This window comes from Stenella coeruleoalba, assembly GCF_951394435.1.
Source record: "Stenella coeruleoalba genome assembly, chromosome: 2".
Classification (NCBI taxonomy): domain Eukaryota; kingdom Metazoa; phylum Chordata; class Mammalia; order Artiodactyla; family Delphinidae; genus Stenella; species Stenella coeruleoalba.
Window position 1 is genome coordinate 11815793 of NC_137147.1, and position 17852 is coordinate 11833644.

Below are 17852 nucleotides of genomic sequence, written 5' to 3' on the forward strand. Positions count from 1 at the left end.
AATATTCCATTGTTTGGATGTGCCACAGTTTTTTTATCCATTCACCTACTGAAGGACATCTCAGTTGTTTCCAAGTTTTGGCAATTATGAATAAAGCTGCTATAAACATTCTTGTTCAGGTTTTTGTGTGGATTTGCTTCCTGCTCCTTTGGGTAAATACTAAGCAGTATGATTGCTGGATCATATGATAAGAATATCATATTTGTTAATTTTGAAAGAAATCATTAAACTTTTCCAAACTGGCTGTATCATTTTGCATTCCCACCAGCAGTGAATGAAAGTTCCTGTTCCTCCACCTCCTTACCAGCATTTGGTGGTGTTAGTGTCTGGATTTTGGACATTCTAATGAGTAGTTTTATCTCACTGTTATTTTAGCTTTTCTTTTTAAGCCTTCCAAGTTCTGAAGTCTGTTAAATCTTCAGTTGTATACAGCAGGCTATTTGTCTCTTGGTACTTGACATTTGATGTGTCCCTGATTTTATGTTTATGTTCTAGGTGGCTCAGGAATTGCAGTAACTGATCACTCTAAAATCCATGAGATGCAAAAAACTATTCAAGTTCTACAAGCTGAAAAAGTAGAGTCTACAAAAAAAATTGAAGAACTTGAGAATAAAATAAAAGGCATAAATAAAAAATTATCTTCTGCAGAAAATGACAGAGGTGTTTTGAAGAAGGAACAAGAACGACTAAGTGTGGAAAACAGACAATTACTTGAAGAATGTGAAAGCTTGAAACTGGAATGTAGTAAATTGCAGCCTTATGCTGCGAAGCAAAGTGATACTGTGACAGAAAAGGAAATAATTCTTCCACACAGTTCTTCAGTAGAAGAAGAAGTGTTCAGATTGCAACAAGCACTGTCTGGTATAAAATGTTTGGAACTTATTTCTGATTGGTGTTTCATTTCATACTAGTTGTTTTCAGAGACAAACACTTGAATAATTGAACACTATGGAAATGACTATGTGGAATTTGAATAGAATTGCTTGCTTTGGATTCAGTGCCATAATTAATAGATCACAAATAGGATATTTCTACTAAAAGGGTTAAGAATCGGCTAGGTTTCTTTCAGCCTCCCTTCTTCATCCTTTAAGTATTTACATGGAACTCATTGACTTAGGAGGCTATGTAGATTTCTGAGAAATGCTTATGTAAACATTTGTTGGGAGGAGGTTACCAAGTACTTCCTGTAACTCGTTAGGGCCCAGACCCTCCAGTTAGAGAATGCAGTCTATCTTCTTCAAAAGTCTATATTACCTTTCAAAATGATCTGTACCTAAGCAGACCTAAGAATAGTAAGAGCCGTAGGTCTTCCACCACTTACTATGCTCAAGATGATATTTAGTTACCGTACCAGTGTTGTAGCTTACAAAAAAAAAAAATATTGAATGAAATAGGCCTAACACCAGTATTTATTTATGCCAGGAAAACATAATGGGAGCTCTTCCACTGAAAAGATGCATTTTATTTTTCACTCTGTCCTCTTCTCACAATATGAACTTTCACTTTATGAACTCATTCCTGCTCTAGAGGTTTCTAGCCCTTATGTGCTTGTGATACCCCCTGCCTGCCCCTTCTGTGTTCCTTACTTAGTTGTTTATCGTGAGCTCCTGACCTGGAGTAAATTTAGAGTTAGGCTCAAAGTAGAGTGACCCTCTTCCTCCCCTCTTCCTTTCCCTACCTCGGTGATTGGTAGCATTTACCACTCTCCCAAAACAGAAAACTTGAAGTTATCACCTTGCAAGTCCTATAGGTTCTATTTCCTTGACTTCTCTCTGGCTCAGTGCTATTTCAGGATTGTGTCCCAGAGGAGCTCTAGGGTTTCTCATAGGTGCCTCAGTCTTGGGACTGCCATGAAGACAAAGGGAAGGTTGTGTGGTGGGGTTCTGGATGACTTTGTCATTTGACTTCAGAGTAGGTCTATTCTTCTCAAAATAAATTTATTTTCTTAATATATTGGGTGATCCATATGAGTTTATTTGCTTTAAAAACAAACCTGCTGCCCTAGTCCTTCCCCTTTTCTCCATTTCCACTGCCACTGAATAACTTCAGCCAATTATAATTTCTTTTTGCCTGTTTAACTATAGCAGTCTCTTAGTAGAGCAGAATAGCATAGTGGTTAAGAACATGACTAGGTTGGAATCCAGCTCCAGCACTAACTAACTGACCTTGGACAGTTAATTAACATCCCTATACTTTGGGTTTTTCATCTCTATGGTTGGGATAATAATACTATCTCATTCGTGGTTGTAGTAGTAGGATTTTATGTTACTAGCTGCAAAGTTCTCTCTAGAACAGTGTCTAGCCCATAATAAGCATTATAAAAGTGTTACCTATTATTCTCTGGTGTCCATGATTCCTTCTTCAATCAATATGTTTTCTTTCTGCAGCCAGAATGATTTTTCAGAAATGTAAAGCAGGTCACTTCCCTGATTTTAGTACTTTGTGGCTCCCTGTGGATTTCAGGATACAGTCTAAACATCTTAGTTGGACATACGGTGTCTTTCATGATCTGGTCTCTGTCTACCTCTGCAGTTTCAACTCTTCCCATTTTCCTAACATTCTAAGCTTTAGCCGTGTTGAACTTTCTCTATAGCTCCTTAAAGCCAGCAATGTTGTCTCTAAGCTCTGTTGCCTTTGCATTTGTTGCTTTTTCTGTGTGGAGTGTCTCTGTTTTTTCCCCCCACTAACTCTTAGTATATTAAGCTTCAATAGAGGTGTTGCATCCACCGGGAGGTACCTAGCACTGCTGCTTCCCTGACCCCATTCACCCCACTCCCCCGGCCCTCCTAGTTTGGATGAGTTGTTTGGCCCTTTTGCTCTGGTAGCACCTGTGCTCCCTATATCACACTGTACTGTTCTCATGTGTTTCCTTTTTTATCTTCCCCTCTAAATTGTAAGCTTCTTGAGAGCAAGCATGGACTAAATTTTTCCATCTTGTTTAGCAACTCACAATATTTCTTGAGTGAACATTGAATGAATTACTTCAGCTGAACTCATGGTATTTTGTCTTTGTGTTCTTCTTCTAGAACTACTTCTATTTGTGGATCTATCTCTAATACCAGATTGAATGGTCTTTTTATTAGTAGTCATGTCTAAGTCACTTTAGAAAATTGAGAGATTATTTTATTATTGTGGTATAACATAGCATATTGGGGTGTAACATACCAATATGTGGTATAACATATTGTGGTATAATATACATTGTTTTTTCTTTTTTCTAATCTTAGTCCTTATACTATTTCCTGATACACAGACTAATCAGCTCATTTTGAAATGCAGTTGTTGTTAATGTTTTTATCCAGGCAAGAACTTATGACTCATCCAGAACACAGTTATAAATTCTTTCTTATACTAGTCCATAGAATTGGATTTTAACATAGTTTCTGACTGACATTTATATTATGACTTCTTCAGTATAGTCAAAATAGAAATACAAAATAGCAAAAATACATTTCACTGTTAGGGCTTGCTAATTATGCTTATAAATAACATTTTAATTGGATTTCATTTGTGAATTTAGTATAGGAGATAATTACTAAGTTATTTTAAAGAATTTTAATGTCAGATCCATTGTTGTTTTTACAGATGCTGAAAATGAAATAAAGAGACTGAGTAATTTAAACCAGGTAAACTAATTTTTAAGAGAGAAAGCTTTTGTCTTCGGTTTACCAAGAAAAAGGATTTTGGTTATTTATAATTACTTATTTTGTGTTTTTTACAATTCATGTGAACTTATCCAAGGAACTTTCATCTTAGTAATTTTATGTTTGCTGATTAGTAACAGAATCTTTTTGCATCATAAATTGATATAATTTTAAAAGTACATAATTGAAAAATGCAAGTATATTTCTTTGAAGGTTAATTTGACAAATGATACGTATGTGTAGACAGTGGAAGCAGATCCTCTGCCAAAGTGAGGAATGCATTTTGATTTCCCTTAAAGAATTCAAGGAGTTTCTTTTTTTATTTTTTAAATGATTACAAGTTATTTTGTAAATATATTTACATATTTTTTCAAATATAATAAAGAAATCCTCTTTAAGAATGTCTATAAAATGATTGTTTTTAGATGGTCCAGTGTTTTATGCTTATAATTTTTATATATCACTGAAGAGTAGAAATGCACAATTGTATAGCTTGCCTGCTTTTTTGTAAACTTTAAATTTCTTGTTATTTGAAAACACAGTGTTTTAACATTTTTATAGGATAACAATCTTGCTGAAGACAATCTGAAACTTAAAACGCATGTCCAAGTTTTAGAAAAAGAGAATTCATTACTGAATCAAGAAAAGGTGGGTACAATAAATATGGAGGCAGAATTAAAATTGTAGGTCATAGCTAAGGGCCAGTTTATATCAAAATGGAATATTTATTTCTTGAGAGTCCTGAGGATAAAGCTGATCTCATTGATGCTGGTCAGGCCAGGTTGAAGTACTTGGGCAAGGTTCAGAGTATGAGAGGCTGGGCAGAGTTTACGTTTAAAGATAAGCCAGTAGGCATACAGATATGAGCAGAAAAGATAGGTAATAGCTCTGTTTTGGTTTCAGATGAGGTCCTATCAGCAGCAACATACACAGGTGGGTCGGGAGTCTGGAGTGGCATACTGTAGTAACTATGCACTACTTATATGCCCCAGAATATGTCTGGTGTAATGGACAGGAATTTCTTAATGGTGAGAGGTAAAGAGGGACATTCTCAGTGGTAGAAATATGTATACTAGTAGCAAGGATGGAATAAGATTCTGTAATGCAATGTTGGAAATGGGGAAAGATATTTTTATGTTTGTACCATTTAGGGGGTAAGTCCTTGGTTAAGGCAGCTTCTTAAATATAGAACAGTTGTAAGCTGGTGTTATTTATTATTATTACAGGCCAGTGTCTCAACTCAATTTAAAATCTTAATTTTTAAAAAAGTAACACATATTTCCTGATGTATATATTCAGTAATGCATCCTGAAAAACTTCAGACAGTACAAATATAGTATCCTTCACACTTCTGTTGGTTGGTCTCTTCCTCAGACGTGTTCTTGCTTACCAGTTTCTTGCGTATCTTTCCAGACTATATCTATGCATATATGATTTTATATATATAAATATCTTTAAAAAATACAAATATTAGCATACTATATATACTGCTCATACATACCTTAACATTATATTTTCCGTATCCTTGCACATTAGTATGGAGGCAGTGTTTCTCAAAGGGGCACTATTGGCATTCAGGTGGGAGAATTCTTAGTTGTGTCCTCTGCATTGTAGGTTCCTTGCCCCACTTCTTCTACCCACTAAATGCCAGTAGTGTCTCCCAGTCATTTTTAAATTATTATATTATATGTTTCCTCTGTTCTTTTCTGCTTCGACTGCATTCTGCTTATTCAGTTATTCCTTTCTCTAACTGGTCTAAGTGTATTTTGTAGTTTGCAAATCTCAGCATGTATTCTGATAGGGCCTGTAACCTCCTCATGATAATTTTGGATTCTGTAGCTATTCCCGATTAGCTGTTTCTCCTTTCTTTTGATGTTAGGTAATCCATTGCAACTCTTGCTTGAATTGTGTCTGCTATGGGTCTGCTCACTGGTTAAGAATGCCAAAAATACCTGCAAGGTCATGTGCATTCTTTTTTTTTTTAATATTTTATTTTATTTATTTATTTATTTATTTGCCTGCGTTGGGTCTTTGTTGCTGTGCACGGGCTTTCTCTAGTTGTGGCGAGCGGGAGCTACTCTTGGTTGCCGTGCACGGGCTTCTCGTTGCGGTGGCTTCTCTTGTTGCGGAGCACGGGCTGTAGGTGCTCAGGCTTCAGTAGTTGTGACTCTTGCGCTCAGTAGTTGCGGCTTGTGGGCTCAAGAGCACAGGCTCAGTAGTTGTGGTGCACAGGCTTAGTTGCTCCATGGCATGTGGGATCTTCCCGGATCAGGGGTTGAACCCGTGTCCCCTGTATCGGCAGGCAGATTCTTAACCACTGCGCCACCAGGGAAGTCCTGGTCATGTGTATTCTTAAGATCCACATGACAAAAAATTTTGTGGTTCTCTTCTTAGAATTTTATTTTATTTATTTATTTGTTTATTTTTGGCCACGCTCCACGGCATGTGGGATCTTAGTTCCCTGAGCAGGGATGGAACTTGCACCGCCTGCAGAGGGAGCGCAGTCTTAACCACTGGACCACCAGGGAAGTCCCTTTTGTGGTTCTCTTTTTTTTTTTTAATTTTTAAAAAATATTTATTTATTTATTTATTTGGTTGTGCCAGGTCTTAGTTGCGGCAGGCGGGCTCCTTAGTTGTGGCATGTGAACTCTTAGTTGCGGCATGCATGTGGGATCTAGTTTCCTGACCAGGGATCGAACCTGGGCCCCTGGCATTGGGAGCGAGGAGTCTTAACCACTGCGTCACCAGGGAAGTCCCTGTGGTTCTCTTACTTGAACAGATAACTCTAGAAAGGCATAAGAGAATGATATTTCCATCTTTCGTTTGCGGTTCAGAATAAACCTTTGAATTGGAAGAGAATGAGAATTGTAAGGCAGATGTTCTAATATCGTTTTCATTGGTCTCTTTTGTAAGGTATATATTAGACTACTTATGAAAATTTGAGATTCTTATTTACTTTAAAGTAGATTCCATAGAAGTTTGCTTTTAAAAATCTCTGTCGGGCTTCCCTGGTGGCGCACTGGTTGGGAGTCCGCCTGCCGATGCGGGGGACACGGGTTCGTGCCCTGGTCTGGGAAGATCCCACATGCCGCAGAGCGGCTGGGCCTGTGGGCCATGGCCGCTGAGCCTGCGAGTCCAAAAAATCTCTGTCAATGAAAGATGTCTTTACAGTGATAGAGGGTTTATCACAACCATCATAGTGATAGAGGTTGAAATAATGTTGAAGCATAGAGAACTGTCCCATGTCTGGGATTTTGGAGGAAAAGCATTAAATACAAATAGAACAGAACATAGAATGTGCTTTAAAAAATCACATACAGGTGTATCTTTAGGAATGTTAGGTCTGAGAGAGGGGAACCTAGTCTGTGCTTAGGTTAGAAGGTAAAGGAAGGAAAGGAGGGTTCTTTCTTGGGTCAAGAAAAGGTTTCATGTTCTGACAAGCCAGTTGTAAGGGAAATTACTTTTATGAGGGAGAAGAAGCCTTTTATTTTCTAATTGGAGAGGACAAACTTCAGAGCAAATGGATATGGATAGCTTACATTTTTGCCTGGGGCTGTTGGTGGTGATGTTAGGGATGGAAGTGAAGGGAGCTGGAAGGCTCGGGATGTTTTGAAAATTATGTGTGTTGTGTGGGGGAAGGAGGAGATGGAAGGGAAGCAGCAGTGGGAGTGGGAGTGGGAAGGCTCTCAAATGGGAAAGTTTTTGTGTAAAGAAGTTGGAGCTAGAGGACAGACTTACAGTTGTTGCATCTTGTCTAGGACTATAGAAATGTTTTACTTGAAGCTGCAAATAAAATTGTACATGAATGAAGGCTGTGGCTTGTTCAATTTTATGTGTTATTGCTGAGGTATTATTCAATAATGTTTCCAACACAGAGCATCTAAAAATACATTCCCAAGTTTTGCTTATATATGTATATTTTTAAACTTTTGGTGTCTCTTCTTCCAATTGATAGTATGTGTTGTTTTTTCCCCCTTTTTTCATTTAAGGAAGAACTGCAAATATCACTTTCAAAATTGAACAATGAATATGAAGTAATTAAAAATACAGCTGCAAGGGACATGGATTTGGATTCAGAATTATGTGATTTAAGACGTAATTTGGAGGCAAAGGAACAAGAACTCAATCAGAGCATTACTGAAAAGGAAATACTAATAGCTGAGTTAGAAGAATTGGATAAACAGAACCAAGAGGCTACAAAGGTAACAATATATTAAATTATATTTTATGATATATATATATATATATTTAAATTTATTTTATTTATTTTATTTTTGGCTGCGTTGTGTCTTCATTGCTGCCCACAGGCTTTCTCTAGTTGCAGCGAGCAGGCTTCTCATTGTGGTGGCTTCTCTTGTTGCGGAGCACGGGCTATAGGTGCACAGGCTTCAGTAGTTGTGGTGCGCGGGCTCAGTAGTTGTGGTGCACAGGCTTAGTTGCTCTGCGGCATGTGGGATCTTCCCGGACCAGGGCTCGAACCTGTGTCCCCTGCATTGGGAGGCGGATTCTCAACCACTGCGCCACCAGGGAAGCCCTGTTTTATGATATATTAAAGACAGTGCAGCAGCATGTTCTACTCAGTAGACTGAACACTGGATTAATAAGCAAAACTGGCGTGATTTAATTTCGGTGATTTAATCAATATTTTAGTTAATTGATGCTCAAGTTGTAGAGGTTGGCAAACTTTTTTTGTAAAGTGTTAGATAGTAAATATCTTTGGCTTTGCAGGCCATGTAGTTGCAGTTGCAGCTACTCAGCTCTGCTGTTGTCATATGTAAACGAACGAGCCTGGCTCTGTTCCAGTAAGAATTTACTTACAAAAACAGGTGCAGGTGTTATTTGGCCCATGGGCTGTAGCTTGTTGTCTCCCTGCTTCAGTGTTTATTTGCTTTTAAGTTCTAATCTCTAAAACAATTAAATAGATTTGCTGTAAGATAATTAGTAAATAATTTTGTTGGGAATTTTTAAAAAGTTCCCAACAAAATTAGAAGGATTAGAAATGTCTGAGGATTATTCTTGTATTATGTGTGATATTTTATAAAGTTTCCTTTAGGTACTAAAATGAGAGAATGTTTTAAAGTTCATGCAAATTAATTTTTCTTTCAGCACATGATTTTGATCAAAGATCAGCTATCAAAACAAGAAAACGAGGGAGATAATGTCATCAGTAAACTGAAAAAAGATCTAAATGATGAAAAAAAGAGAGTTCATCAACTTGAAAATGATAAAATGAACATTACTAAAGAGTTAGACGTGCAGAAAGAAAAGTTAATTCAGAGTGAACTGGTACTAAGTGATTTACATTTAACCAAGCAGAAGCTTGAGGATAAAGTAGCAGATTTAGTAGATCAGCTAAATAAATTGCACACAAAAAATTTAAACATCCAGAAGGAGAACTTTGAACTTCAGGAACATATTAAACAAAAGGAGGAGGAGCTCTCTAGAGTCAGGGATGAGTTAATAACGCAGTCTCTTAATCGAGACTCTAACAGTAATTTTAAGGATGACTTACTTAACGAAAGGGAAGCCGAAGTGAGAAACTTAAGGCAAAATCTTTCAGAAATAGAACAGCTCAATGAAAATTTAAAGAAAGTTGCTTTTGATCTCAAAATGGAAAATGAAAAGTTGAATTTAGCATGTGAAAATGTAAGACATCAGTTGGAAGAGTCTATTGCTGGTAACAATCAGATTTCTCAGGAAAAAAACGCTATTGTGGAGGCTCTAAAAATCGAGAAGGAACAGTTAGAAGGAGAATTGTGTCAGGCTGAAAAGAGGCTGTTGGAAGAAGCAAACAAGTATGAGCAAACCATGGAAGAACTGTCCAATGCACGTAATTTGAGTATCTCTGCTTTACAGCTGGACCATGAGCGTTTAATTAAACTCAGTCAAGAGAAAGACTTTGAAATAGCAGAACTCAGAAAGAATATCAAGCAGATGGATACTGATCATAAGGAAACGAAGAAAATTTTGTCATCTAGCTTAGAAGAGCAGAAGCAATTGACCCAACTTGTAAATGAGAACGAAATTTTTATTGAAAAACTTAAAGAAAGAAGTTCAGAGCTTCAGGAGGAATTAGATAAATATACTCAGGCCTTAAGAAAAAATGAAATTTTAAGGCAAACCATAGAGGAAAAAGACAGAAGTCTTGGATCCATGAAAGAAGAAAACAATCATCTGAAAGAAGAGTTGGAACGACTCAGGGAACAGCAGAGTCGAGCTGCACCTGTGGCTGAGCCTAAAACCCTTGATAGTATTACAGAACTAGAATCTGAGGTGAATCAGCTGAATATATTAAAGGATAATCTTAAAGAGGAAATAAAACATCATCAAAAGGTAATTGAAGATCAAAACCAGAGTAAAATACAGCTGCTTCAGTCTTTACAGGAGCAGAAGAAGGAAATGGATGAGTTTAGATACCAGCATGAGCAAATGAACGCCACACACACCCAGCTCTTTTTAGAGAAAGATGAGGAAATTAAGAATTTGCAAAAAACAATTGAACAAATCAAAACCCAGTTGCAGGAAGAAAGACAGGACGTTCAAACAGAGAATTCTGTTATTTTTCAAGAAACAAAAGTTCAGGGCCTTAATATAGAAAATGGAAGTGAAAAGCATGATTTATCTAAAGCTGAAACCGAAAGATTAGTAAAAGGAATAAAAGAACGAGAATTGGAGATTAAGCTTCTAAATGAAAAGAATATATCTCTAACTAAACAGATTGATCAGCTTTCCAGAGATGAGGTTGGTAAACTAACTCAGATTATCCAGCAGAAAGATTTGGAGATACAAGCTCTTCATGCTCGAATTACTACAGCTTCCTACCCCCAGGATGTTGTTTACCTTCAACAGCAGCTGCAGGCCTATGCTATGGAACGAGAACAGGTACTAGCTGTTTTGAGTGAGAAGACTAGGGAGAATAGCCATCTAAAAACAGAATATCACAAGATGATGGATATAGTTGCTGCAAAAGAAACAGCTCTCAATAAGCTGCAAGATGAAAATAAAAAATTGTCCACGAGGTTTGAAAGTAGTGGCCAAGATATGTTTAGAGAAACTATTCAGAATTTATCACGTATCATTCGAGAAAAAGACATTGAAATAGATGCATTAAGTCAGAAATGTCAGACCTTATTGACAGTTTTACAAACATCCAACACTGAAAATGAGGTTGGAGGTGTTAATAGTAATCAGTTCGAGGAGCTTCTACAGGAACGCGATAAGTTAAAACAACAAGTAAAGAAAATGGAAGAGTGGAAACAGCAGGTAATGACTACAGTACAAAATATGCAACACGAGTCAGCCCAGCTCCAGGAGGAGCTTCATCAGCTTCAGGCACAAGTTCTGGTTGACAGTGATAACAACTCTAAATTGCAAGTGAACTATACTGGCCTGATCCAAAGTTATGAGCAGAATGAAACCAAACTCAAAAATTTTGGGCAGGAATTAGCACAAGTTCAGCACAGCATAGGGCAGCTTTGCAATACCAAGGATCTTCTTTTAGGAAAACTTGATATTATTTCACCTCAGCTCTCTTCTGGATCGTCGCTTACTTCCCAGTCAGCAGAGTCTCTTAGAACAATTAAGTCTGATGTATTGAGTGAGTCTTCTAAACAAGAAATAGAAGAGCTAAGAAAATCACTGCAGGAAAAAGATGCAACAATTAGAACTCTCCAGGAAAATAATCACAGATTGTCTGATTCGATTGCTGCTTCCTCAGAGCTAGAAAGAAAAGAACACGAACAAACTGATTCAGAAATTAAGCAGCTCAAGGAGAAACAAGATACCTTACAAAAGTCGCTTAAGGAAAAAGACCTCTTAATCAAAGCCAAAAGTGATCAGTTACTTGCTTTGAATGAAAATTTCACTAACAAGGTGAATGAAAATGAACTTTTGAGGCAGGCAGTAACAAACCTGAAGGAGAGAACATTAATCTTAGAAATGGATATTTGTAAACTAAAGGGGGAAAATGAAAAAATAATAGAAACATCCAGGGGAAAGGAAACAGAATATCAAGCATTACAGGAGACTAATACGAAGTTTTCTATGATGCTTCGAGAAAAAGAGTTTGAATGCCATTCATTGAAGGAGAAGGCTCTGGCTTTTGAGCATCTACTGAAAGAAAAAGAGCAGGTATGTTCTGGATGGCGTGTTGTGGAGGGAAGTTTGGGGTGGAGGAGATTTTTTAGTGTGCTACTTTATTGATGTTCTTTGAAGGGGAAGATGCATTTGTTCATTTAGAAATATTTATTTCAAGGTATTGTGATTCATTCAAAATAAATTTTCCTCAGAGGCATCTGCAAGTTTCTCCCCCAAATTACTAGATATTTCCAAATATTTTTAGTTCTAGATTAATTTTTTTACAGTCTAAGTAGAAAAAGTTTAGAAGCAGTTAATGTTTTTCTTTAGAAAATAGAAATGTGATATAAGAACTCTGAGGTTACTGCAGTTTAATCACATTTTAGGCATATTTCAGTAACTGCTGGTTTTAGAGGTTCTTATATATAAAGGGGAGCTCTGTGAAATACATGCTACATCTTTGACAATGATCTGAAGTACGAAATACATTTTACATTGTGACACAATAAGCACTTTGTGTGTGTGTGTGTGTGTGTGTGTGTGTGTGTGTAAAACTGAAACAAAAGTTTCAGGAATCAGAAATTACCCTTACTACATGTGATGCTCTCTTAAAAGAAGGAAGTGCTGGGTGACCCATTAAATTGATTTTTATGAATCATTCACAGCCTGGTATTTGAAAAGCGTTAGCTATGAATAGTACTTTTCACATAAGTAGACTCAATAAATATTCTAATCCCAGTTGTGTCATTGTGTGACTTTGGGTGTGTTTTGACTTTATTGGTTTGTTTATTCACCCATAAAAAGGAAGGTTGTATTGGTTAAAAGTGTCAGTAGTTTTGATATATTTAAATGTTTACATTCAGTTGATATTTGATTTTGATAAGAATGTTTTGAAGACCCAGTACATCATGCTGTGATCAAAGCTATGGGCTCTTTTGATGTAGTGCCTTTTTACTCTTATTTCTATACTTTTAGTGGTGGAAATTTAGCAAAGAAATGAGGCAGAACAATGGAATATTAAACAACTGCTTCTTTTCTTTTCTTTTTTTTTTTTTGTGGTATGCGGGCCTCTCACTGTTGTGGCCTCTCCCGCTGCGGAGCACAGACTCCGGACGCACAGGCTCAGCGGCCATGGCTCACGGGCCCAGCCGCTCCGCGGCATGTGGGATCTTCCCAGACCAGGGCATGAACCTGTGTCCCCTGCATCGGCAGGCGGACTCTCAACCACTGCGCCACCAGGGAAGCCCCAACAACTGCTTCTTGAGTGTTTACATGCTGCGGGGCACGAGTTACAAAATGATTTAACTTCTTTTGCCAATTAAATTCTATTTTAAAAGTCTCGGATTAAAGTTTGTGAATGCTTGATGTAGTTTTCGCTTGATAAGAAAAGTCTTGCCTCATTTTCCCCTTCTTTGTCATCTGATTAAATAGGTACACTGATGTATTGAGTTGTGCTCCTCCTTTCAGGAATAGCTTCTTAGCTTCTTATGGTACTGATATATATTCAGTATGAAAAAGACTGGTAGAGGGTAGAAGCTTTCTATTGCTCACTAGCCAAAATTGGGTGTAGCATCTTAGGGCTTGTAAGAGTATAATGGAGGAGAGGAGGACAATAAAGTATTCTTTTTATATGTTTTTTCCTATTGTAGTTTTAGCATCTTGTACAGTCTAATTCTATTTCATTGACATTTATAGATCCAAAGTGTGCAGATTTAATTAAGGCTCACCTACCTTTCAGGAAGCTTTCCTAAGTTAGTTAAGTTGTACTTAAGTATTGTATTACTTGAGGGTAATTGGCATAAACTAATTGATTTCTTATAATATTCTATATAATTGAAGAATACCTTTATTTTGAATATAACAGCATTTTTCTTTAGGGAGACAGGAGTGTTCTCAACAGGAGATCTTCAGCTCTTTATTTGTCAAGCATTTCTCTGATATGAAAAAAATGTTTAACTGAAAAACTGTTTGGATGATATTGGCCTTCTTTTCCAGGAGGGGGTGTTGAGATAAAAGGAACAGATGGTTTTATGTTTTGGTTTCAATGATTTGTCCTGGGGGACGTGTTATATATTCTTAAAGAAATGGAAAGTTTACATGAAAATGTAAAAATGATACCAATCTATAAATAGATTCAGACGATACGCACTTCTCAAACACAGAAAAGAATTGGCTGTAAACAGTCTGACACTTTTTTGTGCTTTTTAGAATTCTAGCTGTCATCTTAAATTCATGGCCCTACTTCTGCAATGAAAGGTTATCTTTTTTTTCCTGCCGGCTTTAATATATTGTTCTTGCATGGAAGGCATTCAGGAATAAATTTTCCTAACAGTCTTAGAAAGATAACATTCCAGAGTTGCTTTCGTTAAATTGTTGCCAAAATGTTCTTTTAAAATAGGCTGTGCATGTGAAATGACTTTCCTTTTTCTCCTGTGACAGCAACTCCACACTGTTACTTTCCCTAACAACAGTTGCATATGCCTGATGAATAGACACACACACACACACTCTCTCTCTCTCTCTCATTCTCTCTCTCTCTCTCTCTCTCTCTCCCCCTCCCTCCCTCCCTCTCTTCCCTCTCTCCCTCTCTCCCTCTCTCTCTCTCTCTCTCTCTCTCTTACTTTTGGGTGATTTGGGGGTTTGTGTATGCTTTGTTGTGTAGGGTAAGTTTGAAGAGATTGTGTCTTTTGAGTTCTTCTTAAAGCATTTTAAATAAACTTTTCCTTTAAGAATACTTTCAGATTATTAGAAAAGCTGGAAAGATAGTACAGCATTCCCATATACCTCACACCCTGTTTCCCTTTTAACATCTATGTTACTATGGTACATTGGCAACAACTAATGAACCTTTATAGATACATTAATAGTTTCTTTGAATTATCTTAATTTTTTAGCAGATGTCCTTTTCTTGTTCCGTGGTCCCATCCAGGATACATTATAGTTAGTTGCCATTGTCTCTTTAGGCTCCTTTAGACTGTGATGGTTTCTCAGACTTTCCTTGTTTTGGATGACTTTGACATAGTTAACTGAATTTTTAAATTATTTAATGAAGAAATGTCTTTTTTTAAATGTGTCTTTCTTTAAAGCTAAAGTTATTTCTTTCCAAAAGGGCAAGACTGGGGAGTTAAATCAACTTTTAAATGCAGTTAAGTCAATGCAGGAGAAGACAGTTATCTTTCAGCAGGAGAGAGATCAAGTCATGTTGGCCCTGAAACAGAAACAAATGGAAAACACTGCTGTACAGAATGAGGTATACTTTCACTTTAAAGAAATAGTGATTCAAACACTTAAGTCTAATAACTCTTAAATAAGAAAACTATAAAGATTATCAATTAAAATGAATTTCTCTTAGGTGATTTTTTTCTTAGTCTTACTCTGATGCGCTTTAGTAGGATTTTGATCTCCCAAAGTGCGTTCTGTTTCAGTTTTCAAGCAAAAACCATGATCTAATCATTATGTTTTATACCTGAAATTAAATTATACCTCAAGAAAAGAAAAAGATGGCATATCTTGGATATAAGAAAAATTTCCTACCCACAAAGTATGAAAAAAATGAGATTTACTGAAAAAGTGGCCTGTCACAAAAAGCCTAGTACTTTGTACAATTATTATAGCCACAGGGAATGAGATCTTACAAAGTAAACCTTCCAAATGAATATTTAAGATGATTTCAGGAGCCTTTTTTCTTAGCATAAATATATCTTGGAGTATGAGAAATTAATATACAATTAATACACTTCAATAATGGGGAAAGACTTGATAACAGAGTGGCTTGTAGGAGGGGAAAGGGGGAGCATTTTATGGAAGAAAAATAAAAGAAATATCCTCTACCTAGGTTCAACATTTACGTGACAAAGAATTACGCTTAAACCAGGAGCTAGAGAGATTGCGTAACCATCTTTTAGAATCAGAAGATTCTTACACCCGTGAAGTTTTGGCTGCAGAAGATAGAGAGGCTAAGCTAAGAAAGAAAGTAACAGTACTGGAGGAAAAGCTAGTTTCATCCTCTAATGCAATGGAAAATGCAAGGTAACTTTTTCTTTTTTCTTTTTCTTTTTTTTTTTAGTATTAGCGTTAATTAAATACTTCCTGAGTGTCAGACTCAGAATTGTTCATATGCTACCTTATTTTATTCTCACAAAATTCATTATCTCCATTTTATAGACTAAGAAACTAAGGGTAAAGAGGTTTAATAACCTTCCCAAGGTCAGGCACACAAAGTGCACATGTAGGTTTCACACTTGGGTTTGTAACCCTTATCCAGATCTGGCATTCAAACTGAGGTTTCTCCAGATGTTAATTGTTATCCTAGATAATTGCTTCTCATCATTTTAGGAGGCTAGACTTAAATTCTTACTGATTTAATTAGCGTTGCCAGGTTCCCCAAGAACTAATTTAATTTATGTGATTTAATTTTTAATCAAGTGATACAAGGTTGAACAAAGTTTGGATATTATAAAGGAGAGAGTAAAGGAAGTAGCAAGGGAAAGGCCTAGGTCAATGTGAATTAACTCTTGGCTTGTTAGAACTTTTGAGTGACCAGGTCCCTGCTTATATATTTTTAAATTTTATTTCTCTCAATAAAATGTGTTGTTGTTTTTTTTCTTATTACAAAAACATATTTTCCACTTCAGGAAACTCACATAAACCAAAAGAACATAAAGCCACAGACTCTCTCATCCAGAGATAATCTTTTTTTGTGCCTTTGTATGCTTCTGTATATGTGTGTATATATTACATATTATTTTCTTAAAGCAAAATTGAGATCATACTATTTATACTGTTTTGTAACCTGCTTCTATCAGTTAATAGTATGACTATGAGTACACATTAAGCCATGTGTTCCTGCAATATCGTTTGTGGTGCATAGTGTACCATTATTTGGATTTGCCATAATTTCTTTAACCCACTCATTTATTATTGGACATTTAGAGTGTTTGAACTTTTCAGAATTACTAAGAGTGCTGTTTTGTTTTTTATATAAGTTTGTTTTATTTTTGGCTGCATTGGGTCTTCGTTGCTGAGAGCGGGCTTTCTCTAGTTGTGGCGAGCGGGGGCTACTCTTCGTTGTGGTGCACAGGCTTCTCACTGCGGTGGCTTCTCTTGTTGTAGAGCACGGGCTCTAGGCACGCGGGCTTCAGCAGTTGTGGCTCGTGGGCTCTAGAGCGCAGGCTCAGTAGTTGTAGCGCACGGGCTTAGTTGCTCCGTGGCATGTGGGATCCTCCTGGACCAGGGCTCAAACCTGTGTCCCCTGCATTGTCAGGCAGATTCTTAAGCACTGCGCCACCGGGGAAGCCCAAGAGTGCTGTTCTGATAACCCAAAATAGGTATTTTTGTGTTGATGACAGATTATTTCCTTAGTGTAAATTTTGAGAAATGGAAATTCTGATTGAAAGGCTGTTTTTAAAACGTTTGAAATGTACTGCCAAATAATCTTCCCAAAAAATCATGTCCATTTATCTTCCCATTAGTTGTATGTGCATCTTTTTATCTTTTTACTTTTTACTGTATGGTGCTGAGGGAAATATAAGGATATAGTAGATATTATCTCTGCAAAGAGATTATAGGCCAGTAGAGATAGTATTTCTGAGGGTGAACTCCTTACCTCCTTTGTAGGATGTATTATTGTACCTTCAGACTCGGAAGAACTTGTTTAAAATGAGAATCAAAACAGTGAGTGAACATTTGTGTATGTGTTTCACATTGGCAGAAATAGCAAAACATCCTTAGTCTATAAGATTGATCATCTTTCCTTTCAATTTTCAGGCCCTTATTTTCTCTAATTGAAATAGTTTCTAATCTCTGCCTATTTTTGTTTACTATTCATAATAACTGCAGAATAACCTTCGGAAGGTAGGGCTGGGGTCTTGTTTCTCCTTTTTTCAAAACCAGGTTAGACTGTCATGATTTGGGCCCACTGTTTTTCTGTTAATCCCACCTATTCTTCAAATAGCACTTCATGATGAATTATTTGTTTAGCACCCCACTCCTCAAATCCAAAATCAATCCCTAGTGTGATGTTTTTCCTTTGAACCTGCATAATATTTTGAGTCTTTCATAGGGCACTTGTATTTTTCTTAGGGGTATTTGTAATTGTTGAGCTGTTTTACACTTTCTCCCACCCAACGAAGT

General features: G+C 36.7%; 1 protein-coding gene across 2 annotated transcripts in view; it reads left to right on the top strand.

Moving 5' to 3' along the window:
• The window catches only part of TRIP11 (thyroid hormone receptor interactor 11), a 68023-nt gene that overhangs the window by 19489 nt on the left and 30682 nt on the right, over positions 1–17852 (top strand). For both annotated transcript variants that reach the window (XM_079913954.1, XM_079913955.1), the window contains exons 7-13: positions 496–861; positions 3586–3626; positions 4206–4292; positions 7634–7846; positions 8751–11774; positions 14830–14970; positions 15556–15749. In XM_079913954.1, the coding sequence (XP_079770080.1) occupies positions 496–861; positions 3586–3626; positions 4206–4292; positions 7634–7846; positions 8751–11774; positions 14830–14970; positions 15556–15749 (4066 nt within the window). The remainder of the gene's footprint in view (positions 1–495; positions 862–3585; positions 3627–4205; positions 4293–7633; positions 7847–8750; positions 11775–14829; positions 14971–15555; positions 15750–17852) is intronic.